General features: G+C 38.8%; 1 protein-coding gene across 1 annotated transcript in view; it reads right to left on the bottom strand.

Moving 5' to 3' along the window:
• Positions 1 to 14,112: 14,112 nt before the first annotated feature.
• PLSCR5 (phospholipid scramblase family member 5) overlaps positions 14,113 to 23,830 on the bottom strand; it is a 35,003-nt gene continuing 25,285 nt past the window's right edge. Inside the window, exons 3-7 of the mRNA XM_059691669.1 lie at positions 21,705 to 21,747; positions 20,554 to 20,774; positions 18,209 to 18,370; positions 16,437 to 16,602; positions 14,113 to 14,183 (exon numbers count right to left, since the gene is read on the bottom strand). Of these exons, the coding sequence (XP_059547652.1) occupies positions 14,113 to 14,183; positions 16,437 to 16,602; positions 18,209 to 18,370; positions 20,554 to 20,774; positions 21,705 to 21,747 (663 nt within the window). The remainder of the gene's footprint in view (positions 14,184 to 16,436; positions 16,603 to 18,208; positions 18,371 to 20,553; positions 20,775 to 21,704; positions 21,748 to 23,830) is intronic.

The raw sequence follows: 23,830 nt of genomic DNA, 5'->3' as shown, positions 1-23,830 counted from the left end.
GGGTTGCAAGAATCAAGTCAAAGATTTGAAATACGAAGAAGCAAAAAACACCCAACCGAAAAAGCAAAATGAAAAAAGAATCCAAAAATACGAAGATAGTGTAAGGAACCTCTGGGACAGCTTCAAGCGTACCAACATCCAAATTATAGGGGTGCCAGAAGATGAGAGAGAGCAAGATATTGAAAACCTATTTGAAGACATAATGACAGAAAACTTCCCCTACCTGGTGAAAGAAATAGACTTACAAGTCCAGGAAGCGCAGAGAACCCCAAACAAAAGGAATCCAAAGAGGACCACACCAAGACACCTCATAATTAAAATGCCAAGAGCAAAAGAAAAAGAGAGAATCCTAAAAGCAGCAAGAGAAAGAAAATCAGTTACCTACAAGGGAGTACCCATATGACTATCAGCTGATTTTTCAACAGAAACTTTGCAGGCCAGAAGGGAATGGCAAGAAATATTCAAAGTGATGAATACCAAGAACCTACAACCAAGACTACTTTATCCAGCAAAGCTATCATTCAGAAGTGAAGGCCAGATAAAGAGGTTCACAGATAAGAAAAAGCTAAAGGAGTTCATCACCACCAAACCAGTATTATATGAAATGCTGAAAGGTATCCTTTAAGAAGAGGAAGAAGAAGAAAAAGGTAAAGATACAAATTATGAACAACAAATACACATCCATCAACAAGTGAATCTAAAAATCAAGTGAATAAATAATCTGATGAACAGTATGAACTGGTGATTGTAATAGAATCAGGGACATAGAAAGGGAATGGACTGATTATTCTTGGGGGGGAAGGGGCGTGGGGGTTTGGGAAGAGATTGGACAATAATCATGCACGTATGGATGAGGACAGTGGGTGGGGAGTGAGGGCGGAGGGTGGGGTGGGAACTGGGTGGAGTGGAGTTATGGTGGGAAAAAAGAGTAACTAATGTAATAATCTGAACAATAAAGATTTAATTGAAAAAAATAAATAAATATCAGAGCAGAAATAAATGACTAGAGACAAAAAAAGAATACAATACAAAAGATTAAAAAAACCAAGAGCTGGTTCTTTGAAAGGATAAACAAGATTGATGAGCCTCTAGCCAAGCTCACCAAGAAGCAAAGAAAGAGGGCCCAAATAAACATTATCAGAAACAAAAGAGGTGAAATAACAATCGACCCCACAGAAATACAAAGGATTATGAAACAATACTATGAACAACTCTACTCCAAAAAATTGGACAGCCTAAACTAAATGGGCATATTCTTAGAAAAACACAAGCTCCCAAAACTCAATTAGGAAGAATTAAAAAAAAAAACCTGAATAGTCCAATAACTACCGAAGAAATTGAAGCAGTAATCAAAAATCTTTCAGAAAAAACAAGCCCTGATTTAACGGCTTTCCAGTGGAGTTCTACAAATCCTTCAAAGAAGAACTAAAACCTATCCTCCTCAGACTACTCTACAAAGTCTGAGAGAAAGGCAAACTTCCAAGCTCTTTCTATGAAGCCAGCATTACCCTAATCCTAAAACCAGATAAACACACTATAAAGAAAGAGGACTAAAGGCCAATATCCTTGATAAAAATAGATGATAAAGTCCTCAACAAAATTCTAGCAAATTTGGTCCAGCATTACATTAGAAGCATCATACTTCATGACCAAGTGGGATTTATTCCAGGGATGCAAGAAAGGTACAATACTCACAAATCAATAAATGTGATATATCACATAAACAAATTGAGATAAAAATCACATAATCATACCAATTAATGCAAAAAAAGCATTTGACAAAATCCAACACGATTTCTTGATAAAACTCTCAGCAAAGTGGGAATTGAGGGATCATACATCAACATAATAAAAGCCTTATATGACAAACCTACAGCCAACATCATACTCAAAGGGAAAAAACTAAATCTATTCCCCCTTAGAACAGGAACAAGATAGGGATACCCACTTTCACCACTCCTACTCAATATAGTACTGGAAGTGCTAGCCATAGCGGTCAGACAAGAAGAAAAACTAAAAGGCATCCAATTTGGAAAAGAAGAAGTAAAATTGTCATTATTCACAGATGACATGATACTGTACATAAAAAAACCCAAAGACTTCATCAAAACACTACAGTACTAGATTTAATAAATGACAATATAGCAGGATACAAAATTTATACCCAGAAATCTATGGCTTTTTTATATACCAATAATGAAGTCACAGAAAGAGAAACTAAAAAACAATCCTGCTCACCATTGCACCAAAAACATTAAGATACCTAGGAAAAAACTTAACTAAGGAGATAAAAGACCTATACTCAAAAAACTACAGGACATTAAAAAGAGATAGAGGAAGACATAAACAAATGGAAGAACAAACCGTGTTCTTGGATTGGTAGAATCAACATCATTAATATGTCCATACTACCAGAAGCAATTTATAGATTCAATGCAATCTCATTACAATACCAACGGAATATTTCACAGACCTAGAACAAACTCTCGAAAAATTCACCTGGAATAAAAAAAAAAGACTCCTACTAGCCACAGCAATGCTGAAAAAGAAGACTAAAGTTGGAGGGATCACGATAGCAGATATCAAGCTAATTATAAAGCCACGGTTCTCAAAACTGCCTGGTACTGGCACAAGAACAGACATATAGACCAATGAAACAGAACAGATAACCCAGAAATAGACCCAAGCCAATAAGCTCAATTAATATTTGACAAAGGAGGCAAGAACATAAAATGGATTCATGACAGTCTCTTCAACAAATAGTGCTGGGATATTTGGTCATATATACATAAGAAAACAAAACTAGATCACCAACTTACACCATACACAAAAACAAATTCAAAATGGTTAAAGGACTTAAATGTAAGACAGGAAATCATAAAAATCTTATAAGACTCCATAGGCAGCAAAACATCAGACATATATAATAGCAATATCTTTACCGATACAGCTCCTAGGGCAATGGAAACTAAGGAGAAAATAAACAAATGGGACTACATCAAAATAAAAAGCGTCTGCACAGCAAAAGAAACCATCAACAAAACAACAAGAAAGCCCAGTGCATGGGAGAACATATTTGCTAATTCTATTTCAGAGAAGGGTTTAATCTCCAACATTTACAGGGCACTCATACAATTTAACAAAAGGAAGATAAAAAATCCAATCAAAAAATGGGCAAAGGACCTAAATAGACCATTTTCAAAAGAGGACATACAGAAGGCTGAGAGACATATGAAAATATGCTCAGCCCTGACTGGTTTGGCTCACTGGATAGAGCGTTGGTCTGCGGACTGAAAGGTTCCAGGTTCAATTCCAGTCAAGGGCATGTACCTTGGTTGCGGGCACATCCCCAGTGGGGAGTGTGTGGGAGGCAATTGATCAATGTTTCTCTCTCATCAATGTTTCTACCTCTCTATCCCTCTCCCTTCCTCTCTGTAAAAAAAAAAAAAAAGAAAGAAAGAAAAAAAAAAGAAAATATGCTCAAAGTCACTAATCACACAAGAGATGCAAATCAAAACAATAATGAGGTATGATCTCCCACCTGTCAGAATGCCTATCATTAAGAAATCAACAAAAGACAAGTGCTGGTGAGGATGTGGAGAAAAAGGAACCCTTGTGCACTGCTGGTGGAAATGCAGACTGGTGCACCCACCGTGGAAAATAATATGGAGTTTCCTCAAAAAGTTAAGAATGAAACTCCCATTTGGCCCAGTAATCCCACTTCTAGTAATATATCCCAAGACACTAGAAACAACAATCAGAAAGGATATATGCAGCCCTATGTTCACAGCAGTACAATTTACCATAGCTAAGATCTGGAAACACCCTAAGTGCCCATCAGCAGATGAATGGATTAAAAAACGATGGTACTTCTACACAATGTAATACTATGCCACTATAAAAAAGAAGGAACTTTTACCATTTGCAACAGCATGGATGGAACTGGAGAGCATTATACAAAGTGAAATAAGCCAGTTGGAGAAAGATAAATATCACATGATCTCACTCATATGTGGGATATAATGATCAACATAAACTGATGAACAAAAATAGATCCAGAGACAAGGTAGCCAACCTCAGAGAGAATGCAGGGGAGGGGAGTGGAGGAAGGTTAGAGATAAAGCAAAGGACTTGTATGCATGCATATTAGCATAACTAATGGATGCAGACACTGGGGAACTGGGTGTTTGCCCTTGGGGGTGGGAGAGGCTGGGGGGTTCAATCAGGGAAAAAGGAGACATGTAATACTTTAAACAATAAATATATAAATTAAAAGCCCTGTCAAGTGGGAAAAGAAGAATAAGGAAGGAAAGAAATATTGGGTGTCAGGCAAGATTGGCTGGAATTTGTTATATGTGTAGATAAAAATAGGAATTGAGGGTGACAGCTTAGTAAGTATAAAAACATAGTGGTCTACGTATAAAAATTCTCCCTTCTTCCAACGGTAGGGAACCAAAGAGTTAAGTTAAAGTAATTCCTCTTAAATTTCTGAAGAAAATACTCTCTCTTTATATATCTATATATCTATGTATATCTATTATTCTATATATAAGATCTCTTAACCACCCTCCTCCCCTGCCTTCCCTCTGAGGTATGAAGGTCTCTTTGCTGTTTCTCTGTCTCTAGATCTATTTTTGTTAATCTGTTTATGTATATATCTATTTATCTGTATCTATACATCTATATATCTATTTATCTATATCTAAAGATATTATCTAGCTATATATCTATATCTATATCATCTATATCTATATCTATATCTATATCTATATATCTATATCTATGTATATCTATCTATCTGTATCTGTAGCTATATCTATATCTATTCTATATTCATATCATGTATAATCTATCTATATAAATTCCTTAAATAGGTATCATTGAAGTCACTAGGGAATTATTTTTAGTTCATATATTTCCTAAGTGTCTTTAGAAGAGACTGAGAAAATAGGGCCTGTTATTTTTCCCACAGCAGCACACATTAATATAACCATAAGATTTACATTCTTAAAACCCAGAACAACAACAAAATATGAGAGTTAGAATGTAGGATTATTTTATTTTTTAAATTTGTCTTTATTGTTGAAAGTATTATAGGTTTCCTGCCTTTTCCCTCAATGAACCCTTCAACCCCACATGTAGGTTTATTTTTATTTTATTTACTTTGTTGGTTAATTAATTTATTTATTATTTTATTATTTTATTTTTTTATTGTTTAAAGTATTACATATGTCTCCTTTTCCCCTCTCAATCCCTCCCTGGCCACTCCCAACCCACAGGACAAGCCCCACCAACCCAGTGTCCATGTCCATTGGTTATGCTAATATGCATGCATACAGGTCCTTCAGATGATTTCTTAACCACCCTCCTCCCCTGCCTTCACTCTGAGGTTTGAAGGCCTGTTTGGTGTTTCTCTGTTTCTAGATCTATTTTTGTTAATCTGTTTATATTGTTCACTGGAGGGCCAGTGCATAAAATTTGTGCACTTGGGGGGTTTCCTCAGCCTGGCCTACACCCTCTTACAGTCCGGGAGCCCTTGGGGGATGTGTAACTGACATCCTTAGCACTGCTGTGGAGGTGGGAGAGGCTCCCACCACTGCTGCTGCACTCGCCATCCATGAGCCGGGCTTCTGGCTGAGCGGCACTCCCCCTGTGGGAGCACACTGACCACCAAGGGTCAGTGCACATCATAGTGGCTGGTTGTTCCGCCATTTGGTCGATTTGAATATTAGCCTTTTATTATATAGGACGAGCGGACCAGTGCACGAATTCGTGCACCAGTGGGGTCCCTCAGCCTGCCCTGTGGGATCGGGCCAAAACCAGCTCTCTGACATCCCCCGGGGGGTCCAAGATTGTGAGAGGGTGCAGGCCAGGTCAAGGGACCCCACCAGTGCATGATCCGGGCCGGGGAGGGACCACGGGAGGGCTCCAGGGCATGTCCAGCCTGTCTTGCTCAGTCCTGATCAGCTGTACCCCAGCAGCAAGCTAACCTACCAGTTGGAGTGTCTGCCCCCTGGTGATCATAGTGACTAGTCTACCAGTCAACTGTCTGCCACCTGGTGGTCAGTGCACATCATAGTGAGCGGTTGAGTGGCTTTAGCATATCATTAGCATATTATGCTTTGATTGGTTGAACGAATGACAAGACACTTAGCATATTAGGCTTTTATTATATAGGATGTTATTTGGTTGATTACAACCCACCCACCCACCCAGGATTGGGGCCAGGGAGGGATGTAGTAGGTTGGCCAGATAGGGAGGGACCGCAGGAGGTCTCCAGGGCAAGTCTGACCAGTCTCGCACAGTCCCGATTGGCTGGATGCCAGCAGCAAGCTAACCTACCAGCAGGAGTGTCTGTCCCCTGGTGGTTAGTGAACATCATAGCGAGTGGCTGAGAGGCCTTACCATATCATTAGCATATTATGCTTTGATTGCTTGAACAGATGACTGGACGACCAGACACTTAGCATATTAGGCTTTTATTATATCTACTAGAGGCCTGGTGCACAAAATTTGTGCATGGGGAGTGTCCCTCAGCTGGCCTGCACTCTCTCCAATCTGGGATCCCTTGGGGGATGTCCAACTGCTGGTTTAGGCCCACAGGAATCATGCCTACACCAGCGGTCGGACATCCCTTTCACAATCCAGGACTGCTGGCTCCTAACCGCTCGCCTGCCTGCCTACCTGATTGCCCCTAACCACTTCTGCCTGCCAGCCTGATCGCCCCCTAACCGCTCCCCTGCCAGACTGATTGATGCCTAACTCCTCCCCTGCTGGCCCGATCACCCCCAACTGTCCTCCCCTGCATAGCTGGCCATCCCCAACTGCCCTCCCCTGCCAGTGTGGTCACCCCTAACTTCCCTCCCCTGCAGGCCATCTTCTGACAGCCATCTTGTGATGAGTGAGGGCATCACATGAGGGCACAAGGACCACCTAGGCTTTTATTATTATAAGTAATAATAAAAGCATAATATGCTAATTAGACGGGACAGCTGAACAATCTTTAGGACGTCATTCCGATATCCTTACCGATGAAACCATGGTGGAGGGGGCTGAGGCAGAGGTGGTTAGGGGCAATGAGGCAGGCAGGCAAGCAGTTAGGGGCAATGAGGCAGGCAGGCAGTGTGGTTAGGGGCAATCAGGCAGGTGAGTAGTTAGGGGTAATCAGGCAGGAAGGCAGGCAGGCAGAGCGGTTAGGGGTTAGGAGTGATCAGGCAGGCAGGTGAGCTGTTAGGAGCCAACAGTCCTGGGCTGTGAGAGGACTGTCCAACTGCCAGTTTAGGTCCAATCCCTGTGGGCCTAAACTGGCAGTCAGATATACCCTGAGGGGTCCCAGATTACGAGAGGGTGCAGGCTAGGCTGAGGGACCCAGCCTCCCAGGTATTAATTTTGTGCACTGGGCCTCTAGTAGGATTATCCTCTCTAATACAAGAGAAACATGGTAATTAGCATACGACTGCTACCCTTCCCATTGGCTAATCAGGGCGATATGCAAATTAAATGCCAGCCAAGATGGCGGCCGGCAGCCAGACAGCTGGAAGCGAACATGAGGCTTGCTTGCTTCAGTGACAGAGGACTCCAAGTTCCCCGCCTGCCGCTGCTGAGCTCTGAGCTGCTAAGAAACATTGTAACAGATATAGAAGCTAAACAAAACCCCAGAAACCTACTTTCAGCAAGCCGGGATCTCAGAGCTGGAGTTATACATTGTTTCGATTATAGAACACAAACAAACCAGATACCTGCTTTCAGCAGCAGAGGCCTCAGAGCTGGAGCCTCAGAGCTAAAGCTGGCCCAGAATAAAAAAAGAAAAAAGAAAAAAAGGAGAAGTTGGGAGCTTCAGTCACCCGCCAGCCTGAAAACAGCCCTCAGCCCCTCACCCAGACTGGCCAGGCACCCCAGTGGGGACCCCCACCCTGAAGGGTGTGTGACCAGCTGCAAACAGCCATCATCCCCTCACCCAGGCTGGCCAGGCACCCCAGTGGGGACCCCCACCCTGATCCAGGACACCCTTCAGGGCAAACCAGCCAGCCCCACCCATGCACCAGGCATCTATCCTATATAGTAAAGGGGTAATATGCCTCCCAGCACCAGGATCAGCATGACAGGGGGCAGTGCCCAAACCCCCTGATCGCCCTGTGGCTCTTTGTGTGACAGGGTGCGGCGCCCGCCCCACCCACGGGCCCTGCTCTGTGTGTGACGGGGTAGAGCCATAACCTCCCCATCAGGCCTGCCCTGAGTGTGAGAGTGGTGGCGCCCCAACCGCCTGATCGGCCCTGCTCTGTGGGTGATAGAGGGCGGCGCTCCCAACCCCCCACCACGGGCCCTGCTCTGTGTGTGATGGGGTAGAGCCATAACCTCCCCATCAGCCCTGCCCTGAGTGTGACAGTGGCGGCACCCCAACCCCCTGATCCGCCCTGCTCTGTGTGTGACAGGGGGCGGTGCCCCAACTCCCCTATCGGCCCTACTCTGTGAGTGACAGGGGGGAGCTCCTCAACCCCCTGATGGGCCCTGCTCTGTGTGTGACAGGGTACAGAGCCCCAACCCCCCTGATGGGCCCTGCTCTGTGTGTGACTGGGGGCAGCGTCCCAACCCCCTGATTGGCCCTGCTCTGTGCATGACAGGGGGTGGAGCTGCAACATCCCCATCGACCCTGCCTTGAGTGTGACGGGGGCGGTGCCCCAAACCCCCAATCAGCCCTACCCTGAGTGTAACTGAGGGTGGCATCACAACCTCCAGATCCGTCCTGCTCTGTGCATGACAGGGGGCGGTGCCCCAACTCCCCAATCAGCCCTGCTCTGAGCCCGACCAGGGGCTGCACCTAGGGATTGGGCCTGCCCTCTGCCACCTGGGAGCAGGCCTAAGCCAGCAGGTCGTTATTTCCCAAGGGGTCCCAGACTGCGAGAGGGCACAGGCCGGGCTGAGGGACCCCGCTTCCCCTCCCCCCCTGATTGCACAAATTTTTGTGCACCAGGCCTCTAGTATTCTATAAATGAATGAGATCATATAATATTTATCTTTCTTCAACTGGCTTATTTCACTTAGCATAATGGTCCATCCATGCTGTTACAAATAGTAAAAGTTCCTTCTTTTTTATAGCAGCGTAGTATTCCATTGTGTAGATGTACCACTGTTTTTAAATCCACTCATCTGCTGATGGGCACTGAGGCTGTTTCCAAATCTTGGCTATTGTAAATTGTGCTGCTAAGAACATAGGGGTGCATATGTCCTTTCTGATTGGTGTTTCTAATTTCTTGTGATATTTTTCTAGAAGTGGGATTACTGGGTCAAATGGGAGTTCCATTTTTAACTTTTTGAGGCAACACCATACTGTTTTCAACAGTGGCTGCACCAGTCTGAATTCCCACCAGCAGTGCAAGAGGGTTCCCTTTTCTCCACATCCTCACCAGCACTTGTTTGTTGATTTGTTGATGATAGCCATTTTGACAGGTGTGAGATGGTACCTCATTGTTGTTTTGATTTGCATCTCTTGGATGATTAGTGACTTTCAGCATGTTTTATATGTCTCTTGGCCTTCTGTATGTCCTCTTTCAAAAAGTGTCTATTTAGGTCATTTGCCCATTTTTTGATAGGATTGTTTATCTTTCTTTTGTTAAGTTGTATGAGTTCCCTATACATTTTGGAGATTAAACCCTATTGGAGATAACATTGGTAAATATGTTCTCCATGCCGTGGACTTCCTTCTTTCCTTCCTTCCTTCCTTCCTTCCTTCCTTCCTTCCTTCCTTGTCTCTCTCTCTCTCTCTTTCTCTCTCTCTCTCTCTCTCTCTCTCTCTCTCTCTCTCTCTCTCTCTTCCTTTCATGGTTTCCTTTGCTGTGCAGAAGTTTTTTTTTGATGTAGTCCCATTTGTTTATTTTCTCTTTAGTTTCCATTGCCCTAGGAGCTGTATCAGTAAATATATTGCTATGACATATGTCTGATATTTTACTGCCAATGGAGTCTTATAAGATTTTTATGGTTTCTCGTCTTCCACTTAAGTCCTTTATCCATTTTGAGTTTATTTTTGTGTATGATGAAAGTTGGTGATCTAGTTTCATTTTTTTGAATGTATCTGACCAATTTTCCCAACACCATTTATTGAAGAGACTGTCTTCACTCCATTGTATGCTCTTGCCAACTTTGTCAAATATTATTTGAGCGTAATAGATTGGGTGCATTTATGGGGTCTCTGTTCTGTTCCATAGATCTATATGCCGTTTCTTGTGCTAGTACCAGGGTCTTTACATTATGGTGGGTTTCTGGTATAACTTGAAATCTTGTATTGTGATTCCTTCAACTTTATTTTTTTGTTGTTATTTTTCCCCCCCTAAAATTGCTTCAGTTATTTGGGGTCTTTTTTGATTGCATATAAATTTTTGGAGTTTTGTTCTAGGTCTGTGAAATATGCTCTTGGTATTTTAATAGGGATTGTATTGAATATGTAGATTGCCTTGGGTAGTATGGACAATTTTATGATGTTGACTAGATGCCTGGTGCATGAAATTCGTTCACACAGGGGGTGTTCCTCAGCCTGGCCTGCACCCTCTCCAATCTGGGACTCCTTTGATGATTGGGCCTAAACTGGCAGTCGGACATCCCTCTCACAATCTGGGACTCCTGGCTCCTAACCTGCCTGCCTGCCTGAATGCCCTTAACCACTTCTGCCTGCCAGCCTGATCGCCCCCTAACCGCTCCCCTGCCGGCCTGATTGATGCCTAACTGCTCCTGTGACAGCTTATTTGCCCCCAACTGCCCTACCCTGCAGGCCTGGTCCCCCCTAATTGCCCTCCCCTGAAGGACTGGTCACCCCCAACTGCCCTCCCTTGCTGGCCTGTTCACCCCCAACTGGCCTCCCCTGCCAGCCTGAGTGCCCACAACTGCCCTCCCCTGCTGGCCATTTTGTGGTGACCATCTTGTGGCAGCCATCTTGTGGTGGCCATCTTGTGGCAGCCATCCTGTGATGATGCGAGGGCGGCCATCTTATGACAACCTCATGCAAGGGCGTCACATGACTCCACCTAGTATTTTATTATATAGGATTCTACCAGTCCATGAATATGGTATTGTCTTCCACTTGCTTATATCTCCTTCTATCTCTTTTTTCAGCATCCTGTAGTTTTCTGAGTACAGGTATTTGTCCTCCTTTGTTAAGTTAAATCCTAATTGTTAATTTTTTTGTTACAATGGTAAATGGTTTGTTTGTTTAGTTTCTCTTTCTGAGAATTCCTTATTGGTGTGTATACAAGCCATTGATTTTTGGGTGGTGATTTTGTATCCTGCTACTTTGATAAATTCATTTATTAAATGTAATAGTTTTTTGGTGGATTCTTTAGGTTTTCTTTAGTCTTTCGGTTTACAATATCATGTCACCTGCTAATAATGAGAGTGTTACATCCACCTTTCCAATTTGGATGCCTTTTATTTCTTCCTCTTGTCTGATCGCTGTGGCTAGGACTTCCAGTACTATGTTGAATAAGAGTGGTGAGAGCAGACATTCCTGTCTTGTTCTGGTTCTTATGGGAAATGGCTTTAGTTCTTCCTCATTGAGTATGATGTTGGCTGTAGGTTTGTCATATAATGCTTTTATTATGTTCAGATATAATTCCTCTATTCCCACTTTGCTGAGAGTTTTCTTTTTCTTTTTTATCAAAAATATGTGTTGGATATTATGCAATATTTTTTCTGCTTCTATTGATATGATCATGTGATTTTTGTCTTTCAATTTGTTTATGTGATGTATCATGTTTATTGATTTGAAAATATTGTACCAGCCTTTCATCCCTGGAAAAAATCCCACTTGGTCAAGGTGTATGATCTTTGTAATATATTACTGGACCTGATTTGCTAACATTTTGTTGAGGTTTTTAGCATCTATGTTCATCAGGGATATTGGCCTATAATTCTCTTTATCTGTAGTGTCTTCATCTGGTTTTGGAATTAGGATAGTGCTTGCCTCATAAAAAGAGCTTGGAGGTGTTCCTTCCTCATGGATTTTCTGAAATAGGTTGAGGAGGATAGGTATTCATTCTTTGAATGTTTGGTAAAACTCCCCGGTGAAGCCATCCGGGCTTTGGCTTTTGTTTGCTGGGAGGTTTTATTACTGCTTCTATTTCATTAGTTGTTATTGGCCTATTCAGGTTTTCTGATTACTCCTGATTCAGTTTGGGGAGATTGTATTTTTCTAGAAATTTGTCCATTTCTTGGGCATTGTTTAGCTTGTTGGCCTATAGTTGTTCATAGTACAGTGGGGCCTTGACTTATGAGTCTAATTTGTTCCATGATAGAGCTCATAACTCAAATTACTTGTATGTCAAATCAAGAAGTGAATGAGTGAGACACGTGATGCTGGGCTGATGTTGTGGCATTCACTGTGACGTTCACTGCTCCAACTAGTGGTGGGGTATCTGAAGCTGGCTTGTAACCCAAATTTTAGCTCACAACTCAAAGCAAAAAATCAGCCGAGAGACGGCTCATATCTCGAAAAACTCGTTAGTCGGGACACTCGTAAGTCAAGGCCCCACTGTATTTCCTTACAATCCTTAGTATTTCTGTGGTGTCAGAAATACACCACAGAAATACACTTTTGTTTCTGATTTTATTTATTTGGGTCCTCTCTCTTTGTTTCTGACAGGTCTAGCTAACAATATATCAATTTTGTTTATCCTTTCAAAGAATCAGCTCTTCGTTTCATTTAGTTTTTGTATTTTTTTTTTTTCAGTCTCTATGTTATTTACTTTGGCTCTGTTTATTATTTCCTTCCTTTTACTTACTCTGGGCTTTTCTTGTTCTTTCTAGTTCTTTAAGTTGTAAGGTTAGTTTGTTGTTGACTTTTCTTGTTTTTTGAGGTATGCCTGTAGTGTTTTGAACTTGCCTCTAAGGACTGCTTTTGCTGTGTCCCAGACATTTTGGGTTGCTGTGTGTTCCTTTTCATTTGTTTCCAGGAAGGTTTTTATTTCTTTCTTGATATCATTGGTAATCCATTCATCATTTAATAACATGTTAGCCTCCATGTGTTTGAATGTTTTGGGGGTGTTTTTACTGTAGTTGATTTTAATTTCATTCCACTATATGTGAGAAGATGCTTGATATTTCAATCTTCTTGAACTTTTAGAGACTTGTTTTGTGTCTGACATGTGGTCTATCTTTGTGAATGATTTATGTGCACTTGAGAAGAATGTATATTCTCCTGTGTTGGGATGAAATGTTCTATCAATGTCAATTAAATCCATCTGACCCAGTGTGTCCTTTAGAGTCACTGTTTCTGGGTTAAGTTTTTGTCTGGAAGATCTATCCAGTGAATTCAGCGGGGTGTTAAAAGTCCCCTACTATGACTGTATTTTTGTTGATCTCTCCATTAAAGTCCTCTAGAAGGTTTTTTATATATTTAGAATCTCCTATATTGGGTGCATATAGGTTTACCAGGGCTATAGCCTCTTGTTGGATTGATCCCTTCAGTATTATATAGTTACTTTGTTGTCTCTTTTGATGGCCTTCATTTTGAAGTCTATCTTGTTGGAAATGAGTATTGCTATTCTGTTTTTTTTTTCTTTTCCATTTGCTTCGAAAATTTTTTCTTATCCCATCACTCTTATCCTGTGTGTGTCTTTTGTTCTAAGGTGGGTCTCTTTTGGACAGCATATAGTTGGGTCATGTTTTTGTATCTATTCAGCTATCCTATGCCTTTTGACTGAATCATTTAATCCATTTACATTTAGGGTTGTTATTATTGATAGGCACTTATTTATTGCCATTTTAATTCTGAATGCCTAGGATTCTCTCCGTGTTTCTTTTTCTCATTACAGCAGTCCCTTTAGCAATTCTTGTTAAATGCTTGCTTGGTCATGATACACTCCCTTAGTTTTTTTGTTTTTGTTTTTGTCTGGGAAGCTCTTTATTTGACCATCTATTTTGAATGACAGCCTTGTTGGATATAGTAATCTTGGTTTCAGATCCTTGCTTTCCATTATCTTGAGTACTTCATGCCATTCCCTTCTGGCCTGTAGAGTTTCTGGTGAGAAATCAGGCGTCAGCCATATGGGAGTTCCTTTCTAGGTAACAGTTTTCTTTCCTCTTGCTGCCTTTAAGATTTGCTCTTTGTCTTTAAATTTTGGCATTTTAATCATGATGTATCTGGGTGTAGACCAGTTTAGGTTCTTCTTTCTTGGTGTTCTCTGTGCCTCCTGAACCTGTGTGAGTTTTTCCTTTAACAGTTCAGGGAAATTTTCTGCCATTATTTCTTCAAACACATTCTCTATCCCTTACTCCCTTTCTGCCTCTTCTGGCAACCCTGCTATTTGAATATTGTTATCTTTCACATTGTCCCACAGCTCCCTTAAGCTGTCCTCCTGTTTTTTTGGTTGTCTGATTGAGCGATTTTTTTCAACCCTGTCTTCTAATTCACTGATTTGGTCCTCAACTTCCCCTAATATGTTGCGTATTCCTTCCATGCGTTCTTTATTTGTGTTATGTCATTATTCATTTCTGACCATCCTTTTTTCATAGTTACTATATTTTTGTTCATGCTGTTGAACTTCTTTGCCATCATTACTCTGAACTGTTTCAGATAAATTTCTTATCTCTGCTTCATTTTCTCTTCTTCTGGAGAATTCTGTTTTTCTTTCATTTGGATTTTTTTTTGTTTGTCTCCTCATTTTGGCCATCTTTTTGGGTTTGTGTTAGGTAGATCCTCTATGCCTCTCAAACTCTAGTGCAGGACATTGTCAAATGCTGTTTCTGACTTATTAGACCAGCAAAGACTTAAAGACTCCAGAGACCACCTCTGTCTACAGCAGTGGTTCTCAACCTTGGCTGCACATTAGAATCACCTGGGAATCTTTTTAAAATCCTGATTTATGGGCCTCACCCTCCAGAAATTCTGTTTCTTTGTTACTTCTGGAATTACAACTAAAATACAGAAAAATACAGAAATTCTAGAAACAGAATTTCTGGAGGATGAGGCCCAGAAATCAGGATTTTAAAAAGATTCCCAGGTGATTCTAATGTGCAGCCAAGGTTGAGAACCACTGGTCTACAGACTGATAGGATTCTGACTTTAATGGCCCTAGAGCCTAGACAATTGTCCTCAGGTGAGGCTAGAGTTTTTTTTCAACAGGGTGGGGTGGTTGCTGCCTGGAGGCTAATTGTTATTTTTAGTTTCTTAAGTGGCCTCAGGGGAATGTGTTTTCCAATAGGATGTGTCAACTGTCTTCCCCCCACGAAAAGCAAATGTCTGTGTAGGAAAGATGTCCTCTGCTGTGTGAGGGAATGACTCAGCACTGGAAACTGTGCATATCTGCCTTCTGAGCTCTAACCCCCAAGTCTTCAATCCTAGCTCCTGCTCACATAGCTCTAGTACACTCTGCCCTCCCTCTGCAGAAGCACCAGGTGGGTCATTCCACAGGGAATTTTGTGTATTGGCCCTTTAAGAGGGTGTCTGAAATTCCAACTCTCTCTTCCTGGCAGATAACTACCCTGCTGCTTTTCACAGCCACATGTTATGTTGGTACCCTTCTCAGGAGTGGTGATCTCTGCTGGGGAGCCCATCTTGGAGCTTAGACCCCAGAATTCTCAGTGGGAACCCCCCACAGCTGAGATATCTCTCCAGAACTTCAGTTGCTTTCTGTGGGTGCCTGGCCAGCCCTTTTGTGCCTCTGCCCCTCCTACCAGGCTCTATGCAGTCTCCACATTCGGTCCTTGTGTATCAGGGTTCTCTCCTGCGAGTATTCCATTGATTATTATGGAAGTTTTATCTCTATTTTAGTTGTAATTTCAGTTTGTTTCTGGGAGCATGTTCATGAAGCATCCACTTACTCTGCCACCATTTTTAATCTTCTGTAGGTTTATTTTTAAATTCCATGAGTTTTTGTTACTGCACTGAAAATGCTGGGCAGTGAGCAAGATATTGGAGGGACATCAGGAACAGGAGACAACCAATCCTTTGGCACAGGTATTATCAGACTTCTATTCTTCTATCCAAAACCAAAGAAGAAAAGGTTGCTAATTAAGTTGAAAGTTGGAAAGAAAGGACAGACATAATATCTTTATAACATGGAAAATCTGCCGTCTCCTATATGTATGCACACATCAGAAGGGCAAGAACAGGGCTCTTTTCACATTCTGAACATCACCTAGTTCATTGTTAAGCAATGAAACTGCCCTGAACTTTATCTAGGGTAAATAATTGGGATACTTTTGTTTACATATTTTTCAGTGAAAGTGAAAACAAGCCAAAAATATAAATTGAATTTGAAAGAGAAGGGAAACTCAGGTTTTGAGGAAATACAAGAAGGTCTGCCTACCAGAAATGCATTCTCATTCCTGAAGAATGTTGGTTCTAAACTAGCCTTCTATATAAAGCTTAGAACTGGGGGAGTGTGAAATGCTGTAATTGACAATTGAAAGGGAGAGAAATAAGTCAGTTACACTCTTCAAGACCATACTTACAAAGAGAAAACAGGCACCAATCATGGCTGCTTTGACCCTCACATCTAAATCCGCAGGAACATGAATCCCAAAGTTGTCAGCATTGGTGAAAACATTGTTTACAAACCCGGACCAGTACTTTGAAATCTTCCCAATTGTAAGATTTTCATTAACGGTCTTCACCTTTAAAAAGAAAATAAGAGGAATGTAAACAGATGGTCTTATATTTCTTCACATGCCTATTTCATGAGAGATTATTTTATTCATCGTCTCTAAATGACAATATGATGTTACTCATCCCTTTATATAAGCATAAGTTTATATATTTAACTTTCCATTTCACTGTTCAGGAATTTTGCTTTCCTGACAGTTTTCTAATCCATCATAAATTTTTATTTTGTTTTGGATATAGATGGAGAATGTAATAGCAATACACAATTAAGGCCAGCTGACCACAAGATGGCAGCAGGTACATATATAGTTTCAATTATGTGGTCTAACCAGAAAGGTAATTCCTTACTGGAGGTCCAAATTTTAAACCTCAATTCCTCATAAAAAAAAAAAAAATAAAGAGAGAGAGCGAGAGGGAGAGAGAGAGAGAGAGAGAGAGAGAGAGAGAGAGAGAGAGAGAGAAATAGATAAAGGCTTTAAGAGGAATTAGCTTCACTTCTAGGTACAATTTGTTAACTTCTAAATTTTATTACTGATTTTATAAATACAAACACATTTAAATTTTATTAGCCATTGCTTAATCTCATTTTTATATTACACTTAGACATTTACTAGCTAATTTCTTGAATAACCAATCATAAGCAATATTTTTGCATTAAAAAGTCCTAATATACCACATAGGAAGTTCAGACTAATTTGACATTAAAAAAAAATCTATAGTCCTCCTCAGCTAGGCGTTCACAATGAAACTTTATCAGCTATTCATTTGCTTGCCTTGTTTCCCATTCAAAGGCTGAAAATGATTCAATATAAACTTTCATTTTCAGTATGTCAGTAGAAGATAGAAAATAGAGAAAGTTACTTAGGACATCCCTATACCCAGAATATTAAAACTCTATGTCTAATTTCTTCTTTGATCATAGGGCATGTTTTTATACTTTATTCTTATTAGAGCCACGCCACATCTTTTTGGAATGGAGTGGAGTTAAGAGATCTCCTTTTGCAAAATTTTCATTGTATCTTATGTGAATGCTGTTAAACTGAACATCTTAGGTGGTGCACATGAATGAATAAATAAAAAATTAATATACAGTTTAAATCAGACCATATCCTCTGCCTAAGGTGGAGAAACTAAGATAGTTCATATTGATATGCAACAACTTATTGTTTTTTAACATTCAATTTACATAAATACATTTATGTGAGAATATGTTGTTCTATAAAACAAAGATAGCAGGTCTTATGAACATAACTTTTCAATTAGTGATATTTTAATGGAATGTGCTTCTGAGATGAGATGTGAACTGGGGTATGTTACCACCAGGGCTATAGGATGTAATTTATGTGACTCTAAACTATATATATTTGCTTTATACCATGGGTGCTATACTTCTACATAAATAAAATTTTTGTAGTATGTTTAAAATTCCTTAGTGTTTCTGAAATTATGAGTTACTATAGGGATGTAAAATATTGGTTTATTACATTATTTCACAATATATATTATTTTCTAAATTTATTACAGAAATATTTCATTATTTGAACATTTAAAAGAATTGAATTATGTTGCAACAAATCAGGATCTAAGCGAAAACTTCCTTCATTTTGTCGATCATACCTCAAAATCCACATCACCAAAACAGCCACATGTTGCACAAGGACCAACAATTTTCAAAATATCTTCTTTGTTTGCATTTTGTATTGTGAATTTAGGCAGAAATGGGTCCCACTTCTGTGCCACATAACCAACTACAGTACCAGGAGGAGCTTGGATTTCTAACTGGAAGAAGAAATAATAATAAAATAAGATTCTCTAAGGTTATTGTATTTTAATTTAAATTTACTTCTAAACAATATACTTTTATGAAATTATTTTCACATTATACAAGTCATTTTAAATATCTGGTTCTAAGGAAGCAAAGCAGTGTTTATTCATATTTTATAGAAATGAAGAAACTCACTGTATAGATATATGTTTGGTATTATGCACTAAAAGTCCATATCTTTGATCTTATTTCCTAAAGAGAACCTATCCCAGAACTGTCTTTTGAACCTGGGACACTGGATTCTTTGCCATTTTTGTTCCAATTACAGCAGTTTGTCAAGCATGGAAAGTTGTTTCCCCTGAGGGCCCTAGTATCTACTTCTTTTCAGTTGTTGCCACAATACACATCTATTTTTAAGCCTCTTATCAATTATTAAGTATGCATATTTCTTCTCTTCAGATTGTCAACTTCCAGATCCTCTGTGTTCTATTAAAAGTAAATGTTTCTGAAGAGTTCAGTTATTACACACCTATATCATCACTGTTTAACTTTTTCCAAAGTGTTAAAAACAAGCAATTATTGCATTTTCCCAAATAAAATCCTTTGTATAATAAGCTGGAAGTGGGTGCAAATAATGAAAATTGTTTGCTTTTAAATCAAACTAACTCTCCATCATCAGATCTCATTCTGTCTTTCCTTATTTATTAAGTTAATAGTCTTATGTATATGTCTATAGTGTTTTTGCATAAACAAAAGTAGTTTCAACAAGACTGCTTAGAATTACATAGAATTGTTCTGGGATCCCTTTCAAAGTTATTGGTTTGATTATAACAAAAATTTTTAAATTATTAATGGGTATCAAGATACATCTAATGTTTAATTTATGTGATAATGACTACTATAAAAATAAAACATCAATTATCAGAAATATTCAAATATTCTGTGATTATACTGACTATACCATGTTGGGCCATATTAGATCTTAAATATCCTCAGTGGGAGGATAGAAATTCTTGGGTTCATGTATAAGTACCTTAGCTATCTTATCACTTAGCCAGGTGATTAGCTATAAATAGTTGGAGAATTAGTTGGAGAATAAACTTCCCTAATTATCCTTCTTTCATTAATATTTATTTCCATTGTCCTAAATAGAGTATTTATACACTACTTAATAGAGTATTTGTACACTACTTCATTAAGACACATAGGCTTGAATAAGAACACATGGATCAAGTCCCATTTATGAAATTTTCTAGATATGTGATCATAGGTAAATCATCTCCAGTTTCTAAGCACCAGTTTGCTCAACTGCAAAACGTGGAGAGTAAAATCTGTTCTTTCTAGCTCATAGAGATGTCATGATACTGAAGATGTCTAAGTAAGTAAATGTTCTTTATCACCTGCATTATGTCAATAAGAGCTATTATTACAGGTCCATTAAAGAGTAATGGAATTTATTATATATTGAAATAAAATAATTGAATCATTCCCTCTAGAACAGCGGTTCTCAACCTGTGGGTCACGACCCCTTTGGCGGTCGAATGACCCTTTCACAGGGGTTGCCTAAGACCATCCTGCATATCAGATATTTACATTAGATTCATAACAGTAGCAACATTACAGTTATGAAGTAGCAACGAAAATAAATTTATGGTTGGGTCACAACATGAGGATCTGTATTTAAAGGGCCAGAAGGTTGAGAACCACTACTCTAGAATAATAACATTGTCTTTTCCAAACCTTGATGTTTGTCATAAATGAGAGCATGCAATGTGACATCTGTACTAAATAATATTACCTAAGAGAAACCACCTTAGAAGAGTTCAGTATTTCTTGACACTTCCTGAATTTTGCTACAGTGAGAGAAGACAAAGGGACAAAGGATAGATTTGCTTAATGGTGGAACTCATAGATATTACAATTAAATGCTATTAACAAGATTCAGGAAGGTATGTCTCATTTACATGATGCATGAGCTGTCTTCACCAATTAACATCACAGAAGCCACTATCATTTTTGGTTGGAAAGGGAAAAAATATTAGTGAATTACCAAATCTTCAAGGTGTTCTGATTCTAAAGGAGTGATGTACCAATCCAAACAATTGAAAGGCCCCATAGTTCTAAATGAATGCCATTTATTAAAGAAATGTTTGCTAATCTTTTCAAAATTAGAAGGGAAAAGCACACCAGAGCCAACCTCTTGTAGGAAGCAAGGACACCAGCAGCTGTCACACCTCAAGGGCCTGTTTACTGTAATCACCTCTTGACCCGAGTTGTCTGTGATCCTCAGAGTGCAAGATCGAAGTGTGGAACAGAAAGTACGATTGAAGCAGACACTTTCCTCCACGGCAAAGTATATTCTTTGTCCCAAGCTGTTTTTAATCTCATATTTGTTTACAGTTTCAGTGCCAAGTATCACTGATGGAGCAAAAAAGAAAATTCATCAAAATAATGCTGTGCTTAGTATCATGCCTTTAAACGAAAAACAAACAAACACAGTGACAGATTATTTATTAAGAATATGTACTTTCTTTACACAAATCTACATCCATGCTCTAAAACTTGAGCATTCTCCATGAAAGTCAAAGTAAACTCTGAGAACAGAGCTGTGTGATGAATAAATTTTTATTCTAGATCAATGCTCTACTTGGAAACATGCAATACCACTTTCAACTGGGAAAGCAATGCTGTCAACAATAACCGAATGCTGTACTCAAATAATAATTCTGTCATTGGTATGAAATTTATTGGAACAACTCATTGATACTAAGAATTTTGTCTAAAATCTCTGTCTGGCAATATATCTACAGGTGTATGTTATTCTACTGTCTATTTCAATTTTGACATATTTTAGAAATAATATCATATGTTAAGAACAAAAATACTCAAGTAATTTGCAAGTTAGTCACACTTGTAAATTTGTCTATTGTTAATTTGCCAATTTGATGAATCACTGATGAAATCATAAAACAGTGGAATTTTGTTTAGATAATTTTTTTAAAATTTAGTCTTAAACTTGATTTCCATTTCTGGAATTATTAAGAAAAATTAAAAGTACTAGCAACCAAGGAAATGATCACATTTAAAAAAAATAATTTTAAGATTAAAAATGATGCTAGATTTCTAACGGCATATCACCAAAGACTTGGAGAGTTTTATGCTTTTAGGCTTATTTTCGTCAGCATAATAATTTCACTTTCAATGTTTATTTTTTAAAAATAAAATAGTGCTATTTTTAAATAAAGTTATTCTAAGCATTTAACTATCATTTATAAAATATTTAGATATAAAGGAACTTCTGAAACCTAAGATATTTTCAACAACTTTAATAGAAGAGGATACACTTACTTCCAAGAAGCTCCACCTGCTGGTGCACAACGATCAGGTCTAACTGTGAGGGAGACAGAACCGGGAACATTACATCACAACACTGAAAACTTGTGGGGATATTCTTCTTTTTCTTTTTTCTTTCTTTCTTTTTTTTTTTATTTTTTAAATTTGAGAAGCATGTTTATTTTCACACAAAAAAACCAGGAAACATGGAAATTGGCTATTTGTTTAAAAGCTCAAAAAATATTCCACTTTATATGTTTTAAAGTTTATATAACTGGTCCAAAAAAAAAAAAAAAAAAAAAAAAAGCCTACCTGATTCAGGAATTGTATTCTCGCTATAAATACCTTAAAAAACAGAAAATATATATGAAAATGTTCTTTTCAGATATTTGAAAAAAGGCCTTACAGGACTGTGGTACCTAAGAGAAGGGAGAAAATGAAGTAAATCTTACAACTGTCCTATATTACTGCAGGAGTCTGTTTCCCAGCCCCAGCAAGGCTGTGTAAAACGAGAGTCTAAGAATCTTGCAGAGCTGAAGAGACAGCTATTGGAATTCAGATAGGCTGAAGTAGCTATACTATTTTTTCTTTTGTGATTTTTATCTTTTCTTTCTTTTTTTTTCTTTATTAATTAAGGTATTACATATGTGTCCTTATACCCCCATTCCCCGCCCCCCCCCCCCCCCGCCATGCCCTAACCCCCCTGGTGTCTGTGTCCATTGGTTAGGCTTATATGCATGCATAGAAGTCCTTGGGTTGGTCTCTTCCCCTTACCCCCACCCTCCCCTTCCCTCTGAGGTTTGACAGTCTGATCGATGCTTCTCTGTCTCTGGATCTGTTTTTGTTCATCAGTTTATGTTGTTCATTATATTTTGTAGGGATATTCTTAACCAGTTTACTAGACTATATACAATTAGGTCTAACTGTTAAAGATGACATGAGGCTATGAAACATTACATCACAACATTTTGAAAACTTTTAGAGATATTATCAACCTGTTTACAAGAGTATATAAAATTAGATGCTTTTCATGTTCTCTATTATCAAAACAGTTGAATACAACTCACATTTATTTTATCTGATTATTTATTTTTAAATATATATTTTTATTGATTTCAGAGAGGAAAGGATAGGGAGAGAGAGATAGAAACATCAATGCTGAGAATCATTGATTGGATGCCTCCTGAACTAGCCCCCACTAAGCCTCAAGACTGAAAATTGGGCATATACCCTGGCCTGAAATCAAACCATGACCTCCTGGTTCATAGGTCGATACTCAACCACTAAGCCGCGCTGGCCAGGCACAACTCACATTTTATATTAAAAAAGAAAGTAAAATGTTTTTTTATTTTTTTATTTAAGTGAAAATAAGAAATTACAAGAACCTTGAAGATTCCTATGCAGATTTGCCTAGAATATAAATAGAAACTGTGCTTAACTATGCTCTCTTTTTGTGGTAATGGATAAAAGAGTAGCTGTTAGAATCAATACTTTGAGAAGATTTTTAAACAATCTCTGTGAATAATAATCCCTGTGATTTTTAAAAAGTTGATTCCCCTTATTTTTATAAGAAAACGAAATAAAACAACAAGGATCTGAATGTCTGGCCGCTTGTTCTAACCCTGCCTAACTTTACTCCTACTTGGTCATGCAGCAGTTCATTGCCCTCAATTACAGCAGAAAGAGCTTACTGTGGAAAATTTTTCATTCACATCTCCCTTTGGACTAGAAAAAAATCAGATATCCTGCTGATGTTGATAAAATATCAATTTAAGCAGAATAAAAGTTATGTCACTAAATGCATAACAGTAAAACTTTCCTTACATAATTAGAAATGAAGTCCATTTACAGGGATACAGTATCCACACAATTGAGAAATGACTATATTAAAAAGTAGGTAATGCAAATTGTTTTTAAAGAAAATAATAAAAATGTGCTTTTAGAATGAATGAATGAATTTGTATATATTTTAAATTTGACATTCAGTACTTGAAGTCATAAATACAAAATCTAATGCTGATTGTCTTTTCTAATGTTTAATTTTCTATGTTGCCTTTAAATGTACTTTATTCTCTTCCACATTAATACACTCATATGTAATTGTTAAGTTGAAGTAGACACTACTAATATTTGGCATTGGG

This window comes from Myotis daubentonii, chromosome 3, assembly GCF_963259705.1.
Source record: "Myotis daubentonii chromosome 3, mMyoDau2.1, whole genome shotgun sequence".
Taxonomy (NCBI): Eukaryota; Metazoa; Chordata; class Mammalia; order Chiroptera; family Vespertilionidae; genus Myotis; species Myotis daubentonii.
This window is presented reverse-complemented; position numbering and strand designations above follow the sequence as displayed.